The 16597-nt window shown below is 43.8% G+C and overlaps 1 protein-coding gene across 1 annotated transcript; it reads left to right on the plus strand.

Moving 5' to 3' along the window:
• The first annotated feature begins 11162 nt into the window (after positions 1 to 11162).
• Positions 11163 to 15522, plus strand: insig2 (insulin induced gene 2). Its single transcript, XM_046363486.1, is given in 8 exon segments — positions 11163 to 11328; positions 12201 to 12464; positions 12574 to 12667; positions 13580 to 13704; positions 14320 to 14486; positions 15092 to 15169; positions 15171 to 15189; positions 15342 to 15522. Coding segments are annotated over 7 exon segments (699 nt in total). The 5' UTR covers positions 11163 to 11328; positions 12201 to 12290; the 3' UTR covers positions 15384 to 15522.
• Positions 15523 to 16597: the final 1075 nt, after the last annotated feature.

Below are 16597 nucleotides of genomic sequence, written 5' to 3' on the forward strand. Positions count from 1 at the left end.
ACCCGATGTCACAGGAAAGCCCCAAAAAATCATCAAGGACAACAACCACCCGAGCCACTGCCTGTTCACCCTGCTATCATCCAGAAGGCAAGGTCAGTACAGGTGCATCACAGCTGGGACCGAGAGACTGAAAATCAGCTTCTCAAGGCCATCAGGCTGTTAAACAGCCTTCACTAACATTGAGTGGCTGCTGCCAACATACTGACTCATCTCTAGCCACTTTAATAATTCAAAATTGGATGTAATAAATGTGTCACGAGTCACTTTAAACAATGCCACTTTATATAATGTTTACAGACCCAACATTTACTCATCTCATATGTATATACTGTACTCTATACCATCTAGTGCATCTTGACAATGCCGCACAGCCATCACTCATCTATATTATATGTACATATTCTTATTCATTCCTTTACACTTGTGTAGTTGTTGTGAAATTGTTAGATTACAAGTTAGATATTACTGAACGGTTGGAACTAGAAGCACAAGCATTTCACTACACTCACATTAACATCTGCTAACCATGTGGAGGTGACCAATAAAATTTGATTTGATGGACACTATTAAAGTGGAGGATCCCATAATGGAATATGCATCAGTGCAGGTAATGGTAGTCAGGTTGAGCACCCAGGAGGCAGTGGAGGATTCCATTAGACTCACAGTTACTAAATCAGTCATTCTCACTCTCGCTCATTCTCTCTCTCCCCCCTATCTCTCTCTCTGAGTGTGTATTGAACTGCCTCTATCAGGTAATTACTACAGCTTCATAAACTCTCTACTCCTCGGCCTCCTCAACAATGAAAAGAGACCTAGTCCTTGGACTTATCAATGCCCACCCAGCTGAAACCATTACACAGTGGCTCTCACTCAAGAGGCTTACAACAGAACATCACCTGACAAGTATATAGACTGAAGCCATCTCAAAACAGTGTTTTGGGCTATAGGTTTTTGTTATAAATTGAAGCCATATTGCAAGTTATTTATAACAGAATAGGCTGTTTTTCTTAGGGTGATTACAATATTATTATTGCCATATTATAGCTTACTGTGACCACTATTGTATCATATATATATATATATATATATATATATATATATATATATATATATATAGTTGAAGTCGGAAGTTTACATACACTAATGTTGGAGTCAGGGGCTAGGACCCTTTTTTCTCAATTTCAGCCTGAATGACGTGCCCAAAGTAAACTGCCTGTTGTTCAGGCCATGAAGCCAGGATATGCAGGTTTGTAGAAATGTTAAAATAATGTAGGAGAATATAACACAATAGATATGGTAGGAGAAAATCCAAAGAAAAACCAACCAGACTTATTCTTTTGAGAGAGACCGTGCTCTTACAATGGAAAGTATGAGGGCATACAGGAAATTAGCTCCCTGGATGCAATTTCTATGGCTTCCACAGGGTGTCAGCAGTCTATGTTCAAGGTTTCAGGCTTGTAACTTTGAAAACAAAGAAGAAATATAAATTTTAGTACAGGGACACAGTCTTGGAAATTCGTGTTTGGCGCGACATGAAGAAGGAACGGTTTCCTATTGAATATACTTCTTTCCGTAAGAAATATTATAGTTTGATTACATTTTAGGGTATCTGAGGAGTATATAGAAATGCATTTTGACTTGATATAACAAAGTTTAAGGGTAGATTTTTTTGGATTCCTTTCTCTGCATGTTGAACGAGTGGATTACTCAAATCGATGGCGCCAACCAAACAGACTTTTTGGGACATAAAGAAGGATTTTATCTAACAAAACGACACTACATTTTGTAGCTGGGACCCTTTGGATGACAAATCAGAGGAAGATTTTCAAAAAGTAAGTGAATATTTAATCGCTATTTGTGAATATATGTAACCTGTGCCGGTGGAAAAATATTTGGATGTGGGGTGCTATCCTCAAACAATCAAACAATAGCATGCTTTCGCTGTAATAGCTACTGTAAATTTGACAGTGTGTCACGCCTTGGTCATTGTATCTTGTGTTTTTGTTATATGTTTGGGTAGGCCAGGGTGTGACATGGGTTTATATGTTGTATTTCGTATTGGGGTTTGTATTAATTGGGAGTGTGTATTATTAGGGGTGTGTCTAGTTAGGCTTGGCTGCCTGAGGCGATTCCTAATTGGAGTCAGCTGATTCTCGTTGTCTCGGATTGGGAACCGTATTTAGGCAGCCTGAGTGCGCGTTGTATTTCGTGGGTGATTGTACCTGTCTTAGTGTTAGTCACCAGATAGGCTGTATTAGTTTCACTCGTTTGTTGTTTTTGTATTTTCAGTTATTTCATGTACCGCATTATTCTTCATTAAAAGTCATGAGTAACCTACACACTGCATTTCGGTCTGACTCTCTACAAACAACAGACGAAGTTCATTACAGAATCACCCACCACCATTCACAGACCGAGCAGCGTGTGAACTGGCAGGATCTAAAGGAGGACGCTATGGACGGCAGAAGCAGGGATTATACGACGTGGGAAGAAATCGACAGGTGGGCGGCAGACCCAGAGCGAGTGCAGGAGCCCGCCTGGGATTCCCTACAGCAATGCGAAGAGGGCTATACACGTATGGAATCGAGAAGGAAAGCATTGCTATACAGAGCGAAAACTGAAGGTAACAGGGGAAAGCGCAGAGAGAGAGTGGCTGAGTCAGGAAACAGACCTGAGCCTACTCTCCTTGTTAATCGTGAAGAGCAGTTGCAATGGGAGAGAATGCATCATTTGGAGATTTGGACATGGGAGGAGGAATTAGACGGTCAAGGACCCTGGGAGCAGCCGGGAGAATATCGCCGTCCCAAGGAGGAAATAGAGGCAGCTAAAGCGGAGAGGCGCATGTATGAGGAGGCAGCACGGCGACGCGGTTGGAAACCGGAAAGTCACCCCAAAAAAAATATTGGGGGGGCTAAAAGGGAGAATAGTTATGCCAGGTAGGAAACCTGCGCATACTCCCTGTGCTCACCGTTGGGCTAGAGAGACCGGGCAGGCACCGTGTTATGCTATGGAGCGCACGGTGTTTCCAGTGCGGGTGCAGAGCCAGCTGCGACACATACCAGCCCTTCCTATTGGCCGGGCTAGAGTGGGCATCAAGCCAGGTAAGCTTGGGCAGGCTAGGTGCTCTAGAGCTCCAGTGCGCCTGCACGGTCCGGTCTATCCAGAGCCACCTCTACACACCAGTCCTCCGGTAGCAGCTCCCCGCACCAGGCTTCCTGTGCGTGTCCTCGCGCCAGTACCACCAGTTCCAGCACCACGCACCAGGCCTCCAGTGCGCCTCGCTTGTTCAGCGCAGCCAGTGCTTTTCTCCCCTCCTGTGCTGCCGGAGTCTCCCGCTTGTTTAGCGCAACCAGAACTGTTCTCTTCTCCTGCGCTATCGGAGTCTCCCGCCTGTTTAGCGCAGCCAGAGCCTTTCTCCTCTCTTGCGCTGCTGGAGTCTCCTGTCTGTCCAGCGCCACCAGTGCTCCCAGTCGGCCCAGCGCGTCCAGTGCACATCGCCTGTTCAGCACAGCCAGTGCTTTTCTCCCCTCCTGTGCTATCGGAGTCTCCAGCCTGTTCAGCGCAGCCAGAGCCTTTCTCCTCTCCTGCGCTGCCGGAGTCTCCTGTCTGTCCAGCGCCACCAGTGCTACCAGTCGGCCCAGCGTTTCCAGTGCGCCTCGCCTGTTCAGCGCAACCAGAGCTTTTCTCCTCTCCTGCACTGTTGGAGTCTCCCGCCTGTTCAGCTCAGCCAGAGCCTTTCTCCTCTCCTGCGCTGCCGGAGTCTCCTGTCTGCCCAGCGCCGCCAGTCGGCCCAGCGTCACCAGTCTGCCAGGATCCGCCAGAAGTGCCAGTCTGCCAGGATCCGCCAGAAGTGCCAGTCTGCCAAGATCTTCTAGATCGGCCAGACAACCTGAATCATCCAGGTCCACCAGCCAGCCAGGATTTACCGGAGCCTACTACCTGCCTGAGCTTCCTCTCAGTACTGAGCTTCCTTTCAGTACTAGGCTTCCTCTCTGTACTGGGCTTCCTCTCTGTAGCTCCCTCTCAGTACCGGGCTTCCCCTCAGTACTGGGCTGCCCCTCTGTCCCGGGCTGCCCCTCTGTCCCGGGCTGCCCCTCTGTCCTGAGTTGCCCCTCTATCCTGAGCTGCCCCTCTGTCCCGGGCTGCCCCTCTGTCCTGAGCTGCCCCTCTATCCTGAGTTGCCCCTCTATCCTGAGCTGCCCCTCTGTCCCGAGCTGCCCCTCTGTCCCGAGCTGCCCCTCTGTCCCGAGCTGCCCCTCGGTCCCGAGCTGCCCCTCGGTCCCGAGCTGCCCCTCAGTTATGTGGGGATCAGGGTGAGGACTATTAGGCCATGGTCGGCGGAGAAGGTGGATTATCCTAGGACGCGAAGGGGAGGAACTAGGACATTTATGGAGTGGGGTCCACGTCCCGAGCCAGAACCGCCACCATGGACAGACGCCCACCCGGACCCTCCCTATGCTCTTGAGGTGCGTCCCGGAGTCCGCACCTTAGGGGGGGGGTTCTGTCACGCCTTGGTCATTGTATCTTGTGTTTTTGTTATATGTTTGGGTAGGCCAGGGTGTGACATGGGTTTATATGTTGTATTTCGTATTGGGGTTTGTATTAATTGGGAGTGTGTATTATTAGGGGTGTGTCTAGTTAGGCTTGGCTGCCTGAGGCGATTCCTAATTGGAGTCAGCTGATTCTCGTTGTCTCGGATTGGGAACCGTATTTAGGCAGCCTGAGTGCGCGTTGTATTTCGTGGGTGATTGTACCTGTCTTAGTGTTAGTCACCAGATAGGCTGTATTAGTTTCACTCGTTTGTTGTTTTTGTATTTTCAGTTATTTCATGTACCACATTATTCTTCATTAAAAGTCATGAGTAACCTACACGCTGCATTTCAGTCTGACTCTCTACAAACAACAGACGAAGTTCATTACACAGTGCAGTTAGATGAACAAGAATTTAAGCTTTCAACCGATATAAGACACTTACATTTACCTAAATGTTTAATATCCATCATTTGAATAATTATTTATTTGAATTGTGCTCCCTCCAGTTTCACCGGAAGTTGTCCCTCTAGCGGGACTCCGAGCCCTAAGAAGTTTTAAACCTCGTTTTTCAACCACTCCACACATTTCTTGTTAACAAACTATAGTTTTGGCAAGTCAGTTAGTACATCTACTTTGTGGATGATACAAGTACGTTTTCCAACAATTGCTTACAGACAGATTTTTTCACTTATAATTCACTGTATCACAATTCCAGTGGGTCAGAAGTTTACATACATCACATTGACTGTGCCTTTAAACAGCTTGGAAAATTCTACAAAATTATGTCATGGCTTTAGAAGCTTTTGATAGGCTAATTGTCATCATTTGAGTCAATTGTAGGTGTATCTGTGGATGTATTTCAATGCCTACCTTCAAACTCAGTGCCTCTTTGCTTGAAATCATGGGAAAATCAAAATAAATCAGCAAAGACCTCAGAAAAACAATTGCAGACCTCCACAAGTCTGGTTCATCCTTGGGAGCAATTTCCAAACGCTTGAAGGTACCACGTTCATCTGTACAAATGATAGTACCCAAGTATAAACACCATGGGACCATGCAGCCGTCATACCACTCAGGAAGGAGACGCTTTCTGTCACCTAGAGATGAACGTCCTTTGTTGCAAAAAGTGCAAATCAATCCCAGAACAACAGCAAAGGACCTTGTGAAGTTGCTGGAGGAAGCGGGTACAAATGTATCTATATCCACAGTAAAACTAGTCCTATATTGTCATAACCTGACAGGTCGCTCAGGAAAGGAAAAGAAGAAGCCACTGCTCTGAAACCGCCGTAAAAAAAGCCAGATTAAGGTTTGTAACTGCACATGGGGACAAAGATTGTACAGCATCATGTTGTGGGGGTGCTTTGCTGCAGGAGGGACTGGTTCACTTCACAAAATAGATGGCATCATGAGGCGGGAAAAGTATGTGGATATGTTGAAGCAAAATCTCAAGACATCAGTTAAGAAGTTAATGCTTGGTCGCAAATGGTTCTTCCAAATGGACAATGACCCCAAGCATACTTCCAAAGTTGTGGCAAAATGGCTTAAGGACAACAAAGTCAATGTATTGGAGTGGCCATCACAAAGCCCTGACGTCAATCCTGTAGAAATTTTGTGGGCAGAACTAAAAAAAAGTGTGTGCGTGCAAGGAGGCTTACCTGACTCAGTTACACCAGCTCTGTCAGGAGGAATGGGCCATAATTCACCCAAAGTATTGTGGGAAGCTGTCCGTCCTGTTTCCCTGTAGTGCTGTCTTAGGGGTCTCACAGTACGGACATTGCAATTTATTTCCCTGGCCACATCTGCAGTCCTCATACCTCCTTGCAGCATGCCTAAGGCACGTTCATGCAGATGAGCAGGGAACCTGGGCTTCTTTCTTTTGGTGTTTTTCAGAGTCAGTAGAACAGCCTCTTTAGTATCATAAGTTTTCATTGCGTACCGTCTGTAAGCTGTTAGTGTCTTAACGACCGTTCCACAGGTGCATATTCATTCATTCTTTATGGGTCATTGAACAAACATGGGAAACAGAGTTTAAATCCTTTACAATTAAGATCTGTGAAGTTATTTGGATTTTTACAAATTATCTTTGAAAGACAGGGTCCTGAAAAGGTATGTTTCTTTGTTTTTTTTGTTTTTTTTTTTGCTGAGTTTGGTATACTATTACCTTAACTGTAATGAAAACAGAAGACATTCACAATGGTGTCCTACATATGAAATAAAGCCTGTTTCATAGAAGTCTTTCCTGTTTGCCCGTGATCCAAGGCCCTCTCCTCGCCCGCACTGACAGTTGTAAGATTAACGTAGTTAGGTGCTAACCTGCTCATGCGCACCAAATTAAATTAACGGAACAAATTTCCCTCCTAATTAAGATGGAAATTTGTGCCAGTTGTAACCTTGCTGAGCACTAATTATGTACAAATGATTTTGTCTTCTGTTTGGTCCTGAATAGCAATGGTCTCACCTCACTGATAGCCGTGGCCACAGTTTAAGAGATGGCTGCTCATTAACTGACAGTTTGCTACAGAGGAGCAGCCAATGAGAACATATGCACTGAATCTCCCTCCTTTCAATTCACCTATATTGGATGCATAACTGAGTTTCACTGGGCTCGGCTCTGACATATTTCTCTTTCCTGAATGAAAATAAAGTGTCTGCTGACTGATATTTTTTTGATGAGTGTTTCTCGGTTTGTAATTGATGATGAATCCCATGTAGGCCATTTCAAATTGAGAGTGCACTGATTATACCTGTATGATGACTGATAAATATACTGTAGGGGTGAATAAACATCCTCATATATTGTCTTCTCTTTCCTCCCGTTAGAAACAATGGGTTCCATAAAGCACATCTGAGCTTGTAATTTTGACTTGATAGGTTGACCAGGCTAGTTCTATGATGGTGCCAGTAGATGGTGCAATAGGTTAAGATTGACGGTGAGCAAGTGGGGTATAAAATGCAGTTGGGCTAAAAATGGCAAAACACGCAGCGCTTTGTACAATGGTGTAACTGGTGTATTCCATTTTATTTCCCTGCTTTAGAGCTACATGGGAAAATACATTTCAACGGGAGCCAACAGTGATTAGCATTAGAATCCTGGTCCTCTTGGGGGTGTGGACACACTGGCCAATCTGTAATCAGCGTTCCACAGACTTGCTCACAAGGGATATGGCGTGCTTTGTCATTATCATTCAAGATGCCACACACATGCTGGTATTGGTGCTTCCATGTGGCCAGCTAAATTACATTAGCATTTTACCTCATACGCTGAAGAATTTTCATAGACAATGATGAACTAGTAGACTACCCTCTGTTTCTAAAGCTCCAGCATATATATTATTGTCCATACAGTGTTTCTTTCTAATTTATTTTGAATTATAGACATAAGTGTGCGTCCCTGTGTGCCTGAATGCTGTGCTCCTTAAATACCACATGGAATGTCTAATCATGCAATTATGGGCCATTTGACTTTCCATTATTACTCATTGAGCAAAACCATGAATATGACTGTTGGTATTTTATTGTTGCATTAAATGCCAATATACTTTCTGAGGGAGGTACTTGCATGGTTCTTTATTAATTCTTGGCTTATCTTCTGCTTGGCCATCCTCTGCTGCTGTAAACACAACACATTACAGATGTTCATGCAGATTCACAGCATGTCAGTCAAGCAGAGAGAGACAATAAATATGTCAAGCCCTGCTGATACACCCTGTGAGCCCTGCGGACCAGGGGGCACACTAGCACGTGCAAACAGATGTGCGTTGGTGGAATTTCAAATAAGGCATTTCATTAAAATTATGAGTTTATGTTAGAAAACTATTCTTAATTCTCTATGGCATTTAGACAACAGCTTTATAAGTGATTGAAGACTACCAACGTTGTCCCCAACAGAAATGACACGCAACGGCATAAAAAATGCCATCTCCTTAGTCAACAAAACTAAGGAGATGATTGTGGACTTCAGGAAACAGCAGAGGGAACACCCCCCTATCCACATCGATGGAACAGTAGTGGAGAGGGTAGCAAGTTTTAAGTTCCTCGGCATACACATCACAGACAAACTGAATTGGTCCACTCACACTGACAGCATCGTGAAGAAGGCGCAGCAGCGCCTCTTCATCCTCAGGAGGCTGAAGAAATTTGGCTTGTCACCAAAAGCACTCACAAACTTCTACAGATGCACAATCAAGAGCATCCTGGTGGGCTGTATCACCGCCTGGTACGGCAACTGCTCCACCCTCAACCGTAAGGCTCTCCAGAGGGTAGTGAGGTCTGCACAACGCATCACCGGGGGCAAACTACCTGCCCTCCAGGACACCTACACCACCCGATGTTACAGGAAGGCCATAAAGATCATCAAGGACATCAACCACCCGAACCACTGCCTGTTCACCCCGCTATCATCCAGAAGGCGAGGTCAGTACAGGTGCATCAAAGCTGGGACCGAGAGACCGAAAAACAGCTTCTATCTCAAGGCCATCAGACTGTTAAACAGGCACCACTAACATTGAGTGGCTGCTGCCAACACACTGTCATTGACACTGACCCAACTCCAGCCACTTTAATAATGGGAATTGATGGGAAATGATGTAAATATATCACTAGCCACTTTAAACAATGCTACCTTATATAATGTTACTTACCCTACATTATTCATCTCATATGCATGCGTATATACTGTACTCTACATCATCGACTGCATCCTTATGTAATACATGTATCACTAGCAACTTTAACTATGCCACTTTGTTTACTTTGTCTACATACTCATCTCATATGTATATACTGTACTCGATACCATCTACTGTATGCTGCTCTGTACCATCACTCATTCATATATCCTTATGTACATATTCTTTATCCCCTTACACTGTGTATAAGACAGTAGTTTTGGAATTGTTAGTTAGATTACTTGTTGGTTATCACTGCATTGTCGGAACTAGAAGCACAAGCATTTCGCTACACTCGCATTAACATCTGCTAACCATGTGTATGTGACAAATAAAATTTGATTTGATTTGATTTGTTAAGGCAGCCCCAGTGAAACACATACTCAGCCATTTTCCTTTGTTGCCCTCAGTGGTTTTTAGTTTTAAATAACACCTCTGAGAGGCGGAGAGTTCCAGTGGCACAGCAAAAAGCATCTATTATCCCTGTCTGGGGATTGGTGGGCGAGTCAGAGAGAGGAGGGGTTTAGGGGTTAATTAGAGACAACAGAAAGGTCAGGGGACCTATTATGTGTGAGCTGAGACCTGTAACAGGCCAATAGGGGTTGACTTTAACTAGAGCACACCTCACCCTGCACCTTCCCCATCAGTCACATACATACCAGGGTTGTGTCTGACTGGGAAACACGGGGCTGGTAATGAAAAGGCCCTTAACATTGAGCCAGTCAGGATGATGAATTGGGTCCCTGACCATTTTCTCTTAGCGCCAGGGGGCCTCCAAATAGCCCTTGACAACTAATTGAAACCCCTTCTGTATCCTGCCTGTACCTAGCAGGCTCCCTCTATCACTCTGATTATTAGAGTTAAGGACATCTCCCCGGGGATTGTTGGTACTGCTGTAGTAGATGGGATTTGCAGTGTCCTGATTGAATCCAAAAAACCCAAGGTGATAACAGTTCTAAATGAATTCACCACCACTATTCTTCTTCTCCTCTGCTATGTGATTTTAGGTCCTAGCCATCCAGTGTAAATGGATACTAAGGTGTTTTCACTGGTGTGTTGGGAAGTAGTTTAGTGACAGTTCATCCTACTGTATGTCAGAAGAAATGGAAATATCCCTTAATAGTTAAACTATCTCTGTGCCAAATAATTCAAAAGGCTTTTGTGTCCCTCAAAAGTACAGCTGCTCAATATCCCTGTCCTGCTTCTCACTGTATACTCAAACAGAAATGTGACCCCATTCTCTCTCCTGTCATCTTTCATTCATGATGGCTACCAATGATGGCTGAATTGCTTCCCTTAAGTCTCTTACCACTGTTCAGTCAAGATATTCCTTTTGCTCCAGCATGTGGTCTAATAGGCTTATGCTATGGAGGTGAGGCAGTCACAGTGTGGAGTAGATCACATATAATCCCCATTCCCATTTCCACTTGATTTGGTATTCAGTATTCAGACTTTTGCCTTCTCGAAGTCTTACAGACCATTGACACTTTCTCAGCCTATTTGGATGTATTGTTATGTTTACAGCAGCTCTGGATTTCATCCAATGGATAGACCAAAAATTACAATAGGCCTACACTAATGACAGATGTGATCCACATTAAAGACATTCTTATATAGCGGGGTGGCAGGTAGCCTAGTGGTTAGAGCTTTGAACTAGTAACTGAAAGGTTGCAAGATTTAATCCCTGATCTGACAAATTAAAAATCTGTTGTTCTACTCCTGAACAAGGCAGTTAACCTGTTGTTCCTAGGTCTTCATTGTAAATAAGAATCCAATTATACCTGTTGACAACCAATTGCCAAACAACTCAGCCATTTTATCAATATGTTTATAAATTAATGTATTTTAACCACTTCTGTGCATTTAATGTCTAATGTTTAATATCAAATACAATTTTGCATTTATTCTACCTGGGCAAAATGTTGGTTTTGCGCAATGAGATTACGTCAGGGTTTTAGAAGCCGATTGGTTGGCCACGTAGCCAGTGCCAAAACAGTTCATCCGAAATTAGCGAGAAGGCTAGTTTTTTCCCACCTCGAAGCTAGTTCTCAAACTCCTGCTACTACCTAAACAAAGAAGCAAAATGTGTCTTTTACCATTTTTGAAAAATACTTTATAAACATGGAAGGTAATATTTAGTATTTAATTCAAGGTAAATAGCGTGTTACTGTAAATATCAGCTGACGAAGTGTGCTAGCTAGCTAGGCTAATAAACAAGATGTGTTTGCTGATTATCAGCAATCAACGGTTGCTAGCATATATACAAAAACTATCAAATTCGTTTTTTAACACTACACTATATAGTTAGCTAACGTTTGGTAACTATTGTTTGTATCCAACAGTGTATTCAAAGTATTAATGTTGGCTATTATGCTAGCTTGATATTATGCTAGCAGGCTATCTTCTAACGTTAGCTAATTTAGCTGGTTTCAATGACCTTCGCTACCTAGTTAGATAACGTTGCGTTGCTCAGGCAGTGCCAATACTGCCACAGGTTACTGTTATATCAGCTTCCAATCTCGAAGTAGATGAAACGTCACTGTAGGTAGCTAACTAGGTCAAAAGTAGCGAGCCATCTGGCAAATGTGATGTATTCATTTGCTGAGGCTGAGCATAACGTGGTTTGATCAAATGACTGAAGAGTTATTGTCTCTTCTTGAGACAAAGAAATCAACATTAGGCATAGCTAGCTGCTCTTAATTATTTGACTAGTGTTTGTAAGCTGAGACATTGACTAACTAGACCAGGGATCAGGGTCTGGAGTGGTGTCACACTTTTTGCCCATTCCTAGCAAACACATCTGAAGATCATTATTAGTTGATTGTTTGAGTCAGGTGTGTTAGCTGGGGCTGGGGCAAAAGTGTGACTCCAATCAGGCCCATCCCTGAACTAAACACACATCTGTGTTCGTCCACTGACTTCACACCTCTGGGCTGTGGTTGTTTTGTTGAATGATCATGTAGCCACATCTGAATACCTAAACATGTTCCTGTGTTTTAGGGTATTGGTGATGTCAGTGGACAGCGCCATCACAGGAGGATAGTTAGCGTTTCCCCTTCTGTCCTGGTGTCCACGATTGCCCCAGCCGCCATGGCCGACTCCACAGTAGTCAGCGACCAGCAGCGGTCTGGGACGGTGCAAACCGATCCTTCCAGAGGACCATACATTGCAGTGATCACCAACAGAAGCACCACCCTGGTGATCCGTGGGTTCATGCTGTTCTCTATAGGAGTTTTCCTGGCTCTGGTGCTCAACCTGCTGCAGGTGAGCTATGTTTGTTTTTAATGATACATATCTTGAATAGGGAAATATTTAAGGGGAAGATATGACTAAGAGTACTAAAGTAGCTAATATTTGTTTTCTCTCACTGCAGGTACAGAGGAACGTCACTCTGTTCCCGCCTGATGTCATTAGTAGCATCTTCTCATCAGCCTGGTGGGTGCCGCCCTGCTGTGGGACCGCCTCAGGTAGGACACACACATTTACATTTTAGTCATTTAGCAGACGCTCTTATCAAGTGTAACTTACAGTTAGTGCATGCATCTTAAGATAGCTGTTGGGCGGCAGGGTAGCCTAATGGTTAGAGTGTTGGACTAGTAACTGAAAGGTTGCAAGTTCAAATCCCCGAGCTGACAAGTTACAAATCTGTCGTTCTGCCCCTGAACAGGCAGTTAACCAATTGTTCCTAGGCCGTCATTGAAAATAAGAATTTGTTCTTAACTGACTTGCCTAGTTAAATAAAGGTAAAAAAATAAAAGTAGCTATCAGCAAAGTCACCGCTAGAAGGGACACACACACAGGTGTTTGCTGCCAGACTTGACTACTATCATTATTGAATTGTTGTCCCCTGGGTCTACAGCACAGAGAGTAGATGTAGCTGCTGATTCCTAGTGGATCAGTAGAAAAGCACACCAGCCGCAGGCCTGTATCCCCCTGAGACTGAGACTGCTGCACTTGACTGTTCAGCCTGGGGGAGATGCAGGTTTCCACTGTTACTGCGCACTGGGCTGTTTGCATCATGCAGTAGCTATCGGGTTTTATTGACTAGTCAAGACCAGAGCAGTTTACTGTATATAGTTACCTAAATTTGCACAGCAATCTGTGTAGTTCTTGTGTAATATTTAAACAATAGCTTTAAAAGGAGGCCAACCTCAAGTGTTTTTTTGTTTTTTTAAATGCTTGGTGTGTCATCAGAATAGTGTTGATGCTATGTGGTGGGCTGGCATGGCAGCCTTTCTCTCCACAACCATACTAACAGGAATGTACGGCACCGGCCGTGCTACTGCAGCAATAAAGCTGATTGTTGATCTCTGAACCCCTCTCCCAATTTCTGCACCCTCCATCCCTTACGTTTATCCCCGTCTACCCCTCTCTCTCAGCAATAATCGGTCTGTTGTATCCATGCATTGACTGCCGGCTCGGCGAGCCCCACAAGTTCAAGCGGGAGTGGTCCAGTGTGATGCGCTGTGTGGCCGTGTTCGTGGGCATCAACCATGCCAGTGCTGTATCCTCTATGCCCCTCAAACTCAATTCTCGACCTGGAAGCCAGTTCCACTGCATTTTTTCATTGTTCCCCTCTATAATCAGGGACTGATTTAGACTGGGACACCAGGTGTAAGCAATTAATTGTCAGGTAGAACAGAAACCCAGCAGGCTCCAGACCACGTAGGGTAAGAGTTGAGTAACCTGTTTTATTCCTACCTGCCTGTCTGACTCTCACTGAATTACTGAATTTGATGTGAATAATGAAAAGATGTGTAAAAACCTGTAACCCATGGGGCAAAAGCATTCCTTGTTGACATTTGCAAATCTAATTTGCAGATTTAAATTGTATTTATTATCACACCACACTTTACAATAAAACAAAATGAATCGGTCGATGTGCCCATGTGCAAGACACTTTACCCTAATTGCTTCTGTAAGCTGTAAGAGCATCTGCTGAAAGACTCAAATGTAATGTGTAAAACAATAAGGTCACAACTAAAGGCCCAGCTAAAATGATGGGCTTTTAAATATGATTAAACAAGCCCGTTTACAAGAAATAACATTACTGAGTAGAACCCATGGTTCCTGTGTGGACTATCCTACTACATCATCAGCTGTCCTTAACCCCTCTCAGAAAGTGGACTTTGCGAACAACGTGCAGCTGTCCCTGACGCTGGCGGCCCTGTCCATCGGCCTGTGGTGGACATTTGACCGGTCTCGCTCTGGCTTTGGCCTGGGGGTGGTCATCGCCCTGCTGGCCACACTATCCACTCAGCTCCTGGTCTACAACGGAGTCTTTCAGTGAGTACTAATACAATACAGTTTACAGGACATACATGTATAATAATTAAGCAATAAGGTGCGAGGGGGTGTGGTATATGGCCAATATACCATGGCTAAGGGCTGTTCTTCTGCACGAGGCAACGGGGAGTACCTGGAAACAGTCCATAGCCGTGGTATATTATCTATATACCACAAGCACCCCAGATGCCTTATTGCTATTATAAACGGGTTCCAACCTAATTGGAGCAGTAAAAATATGTTTTGTCATAACCGTGGTATATGTTCTATTATATACTGGGTGGTTCGAGCCCTGAATGCTGATTGGCTGACAGCTGTGGTATGTCAGACCGTATACCACAGGTATGACAAAACATTTGATTTTTACTGCTCATATTACGTTGCGTCATGCCTAAGAACATCTCTAGCCGTGGTATATTGGCCATATACCACACCCCCTCGGGTATTATTGCTTAAATATACAACGGATTTGACCCAATCGGCATTCAGGGCTCGAAACACCCAGTTTATAATATTTTTCAAGATACAGGAGGGATTTTTGTAGATTTTCATGCTCATTTGGGGATTGTCCTACGTTTAATACCTGTTCTATTGTTTTGTTTCAGGTATACCTCTCCAGATTTTCTGTACATTCGCTCCTGGTTACCTTGCATCTTCTTCGCTGGTGTGATAACCATGGGAAACAGGACGACAGCTAGCCCTGGTGAGGAAACTTTATTATGCTGAATTAAAAAGGGTTAGGTTTATAAATGTCCTACATGCATGCATGTATACATTCATTCCAACCAGAGCTTTCTACTGAATATTCAACTGCCACATTACATTATCCCTTGTCTCCTGGGTTCTCTTTTCCAGTACGAATGCAAACTTATGTCAGAAAAGACTCATCAAGACTGAGAGAAATTCTGGCTATATCAAACTTTTGCACAAACGTACATTTTCGTAGCAACAAAAAGCCAAAAGGGGATGGTATAGGACATCTGTATGCAGCGTTGATGGAGATTGGTCAACGTTGGAGGAGGCGGAGCAGTCATCCACAGGCAACAAATGATGTGCTTCTGCTTTGCTGAGTGCTTTACCGTGGAAAATAGTGTTTTGGTTGGTTCTTATGTGCCCTTTCTGGGCCTAGGGGGACAGACACCAGCTCGCTTTATTATAAGCATTCAATGGATGTCTAAGGAGAGGAATAACAACTACCGATGTCGTGTGTGTGTGGTAGGTAGGCCCCATCTACAACGCAATCTGTGATTGCAACTCAACGGGCACCAATATTAGTGTAGCTCTGCTGTTGTTCAGGGCACTTTCGGCACCAGTGGTGTGAAACCTTTGGCTCCATCGTGCCAAACAGAATCATCTGAATTATTTTCTTTCTTCATCCATTCTTTCTATCCTTTATCTACTGGTAGAAGCTGCAGTGTATATAGCCCATATATGTAGGGACATTTATTCCATGCTTTTACAATGTACAATTATATACACATATAGTTATTTTTTTATGCCAATAATGTCTGTGTTTGCTGGCAGTCATGAAGGGGTGAAGTGTTCAGTGTTGCACTTATTTGTGCCATCCCAGCGTTATATCAAGGCAACCAGCATCCTGGGTCCAGTTTGGCATTTCATCCAGCCTTACCAGACCCTGCTTTTCATTTCATTTTGTAATAAAACGCTCATAGAAGTTTGTGGGCAAATTTCACTTCCTTAACTTAATTTTGGTTAATTTCCTAAATTCAAAATTGAATGAAACCAAACCCTGATGAGATCCAATCAGAGACCAGGCTTCCCATTTCATTCTCCAACCTCCAGGTGCACGCAAGTATCCACATCATCAGTGGGTTCTTGGGTCAGGCATCTAATGCCAGATCTGCATTTTTTAAAATAGAAACATTAGATATAATACAGTGTTTACATTCCTAGATGCAGTTGGACTTGATTTAGGAACCTCACTTCTCATCGTTAAGATGGTCTTATTGGAAATAGAGACCATGAAAAAGGGATGGCTTTCTATATCTAGAAAATGTTGTGAGACTGCTAAGTGAAGGAATTTTATTCATATGTTATTTTTTTACTTTAGAAAAACTTTAACAAATTTAACATGACTGGTTGAATTAGAG

Source organism: Oncorhynchus gorbuscha, linkage group LG09, assembly GCF_021184085.1.
Source record: "Oncorhynchus gorbuscha isolate QuinsamMale2020 ecotype Even-year linkage group LG09, OgorEven_v1.0, whole genome shotgun sequence".
NCBI classification, from domain to species: domain Eukaryota; kingdom Metazoa; phylum Chordata; class Actinopteri; order Salmoniformes; family Salmonidae; genus Oncorhynchus; species Oncorhynchus gorbuscha.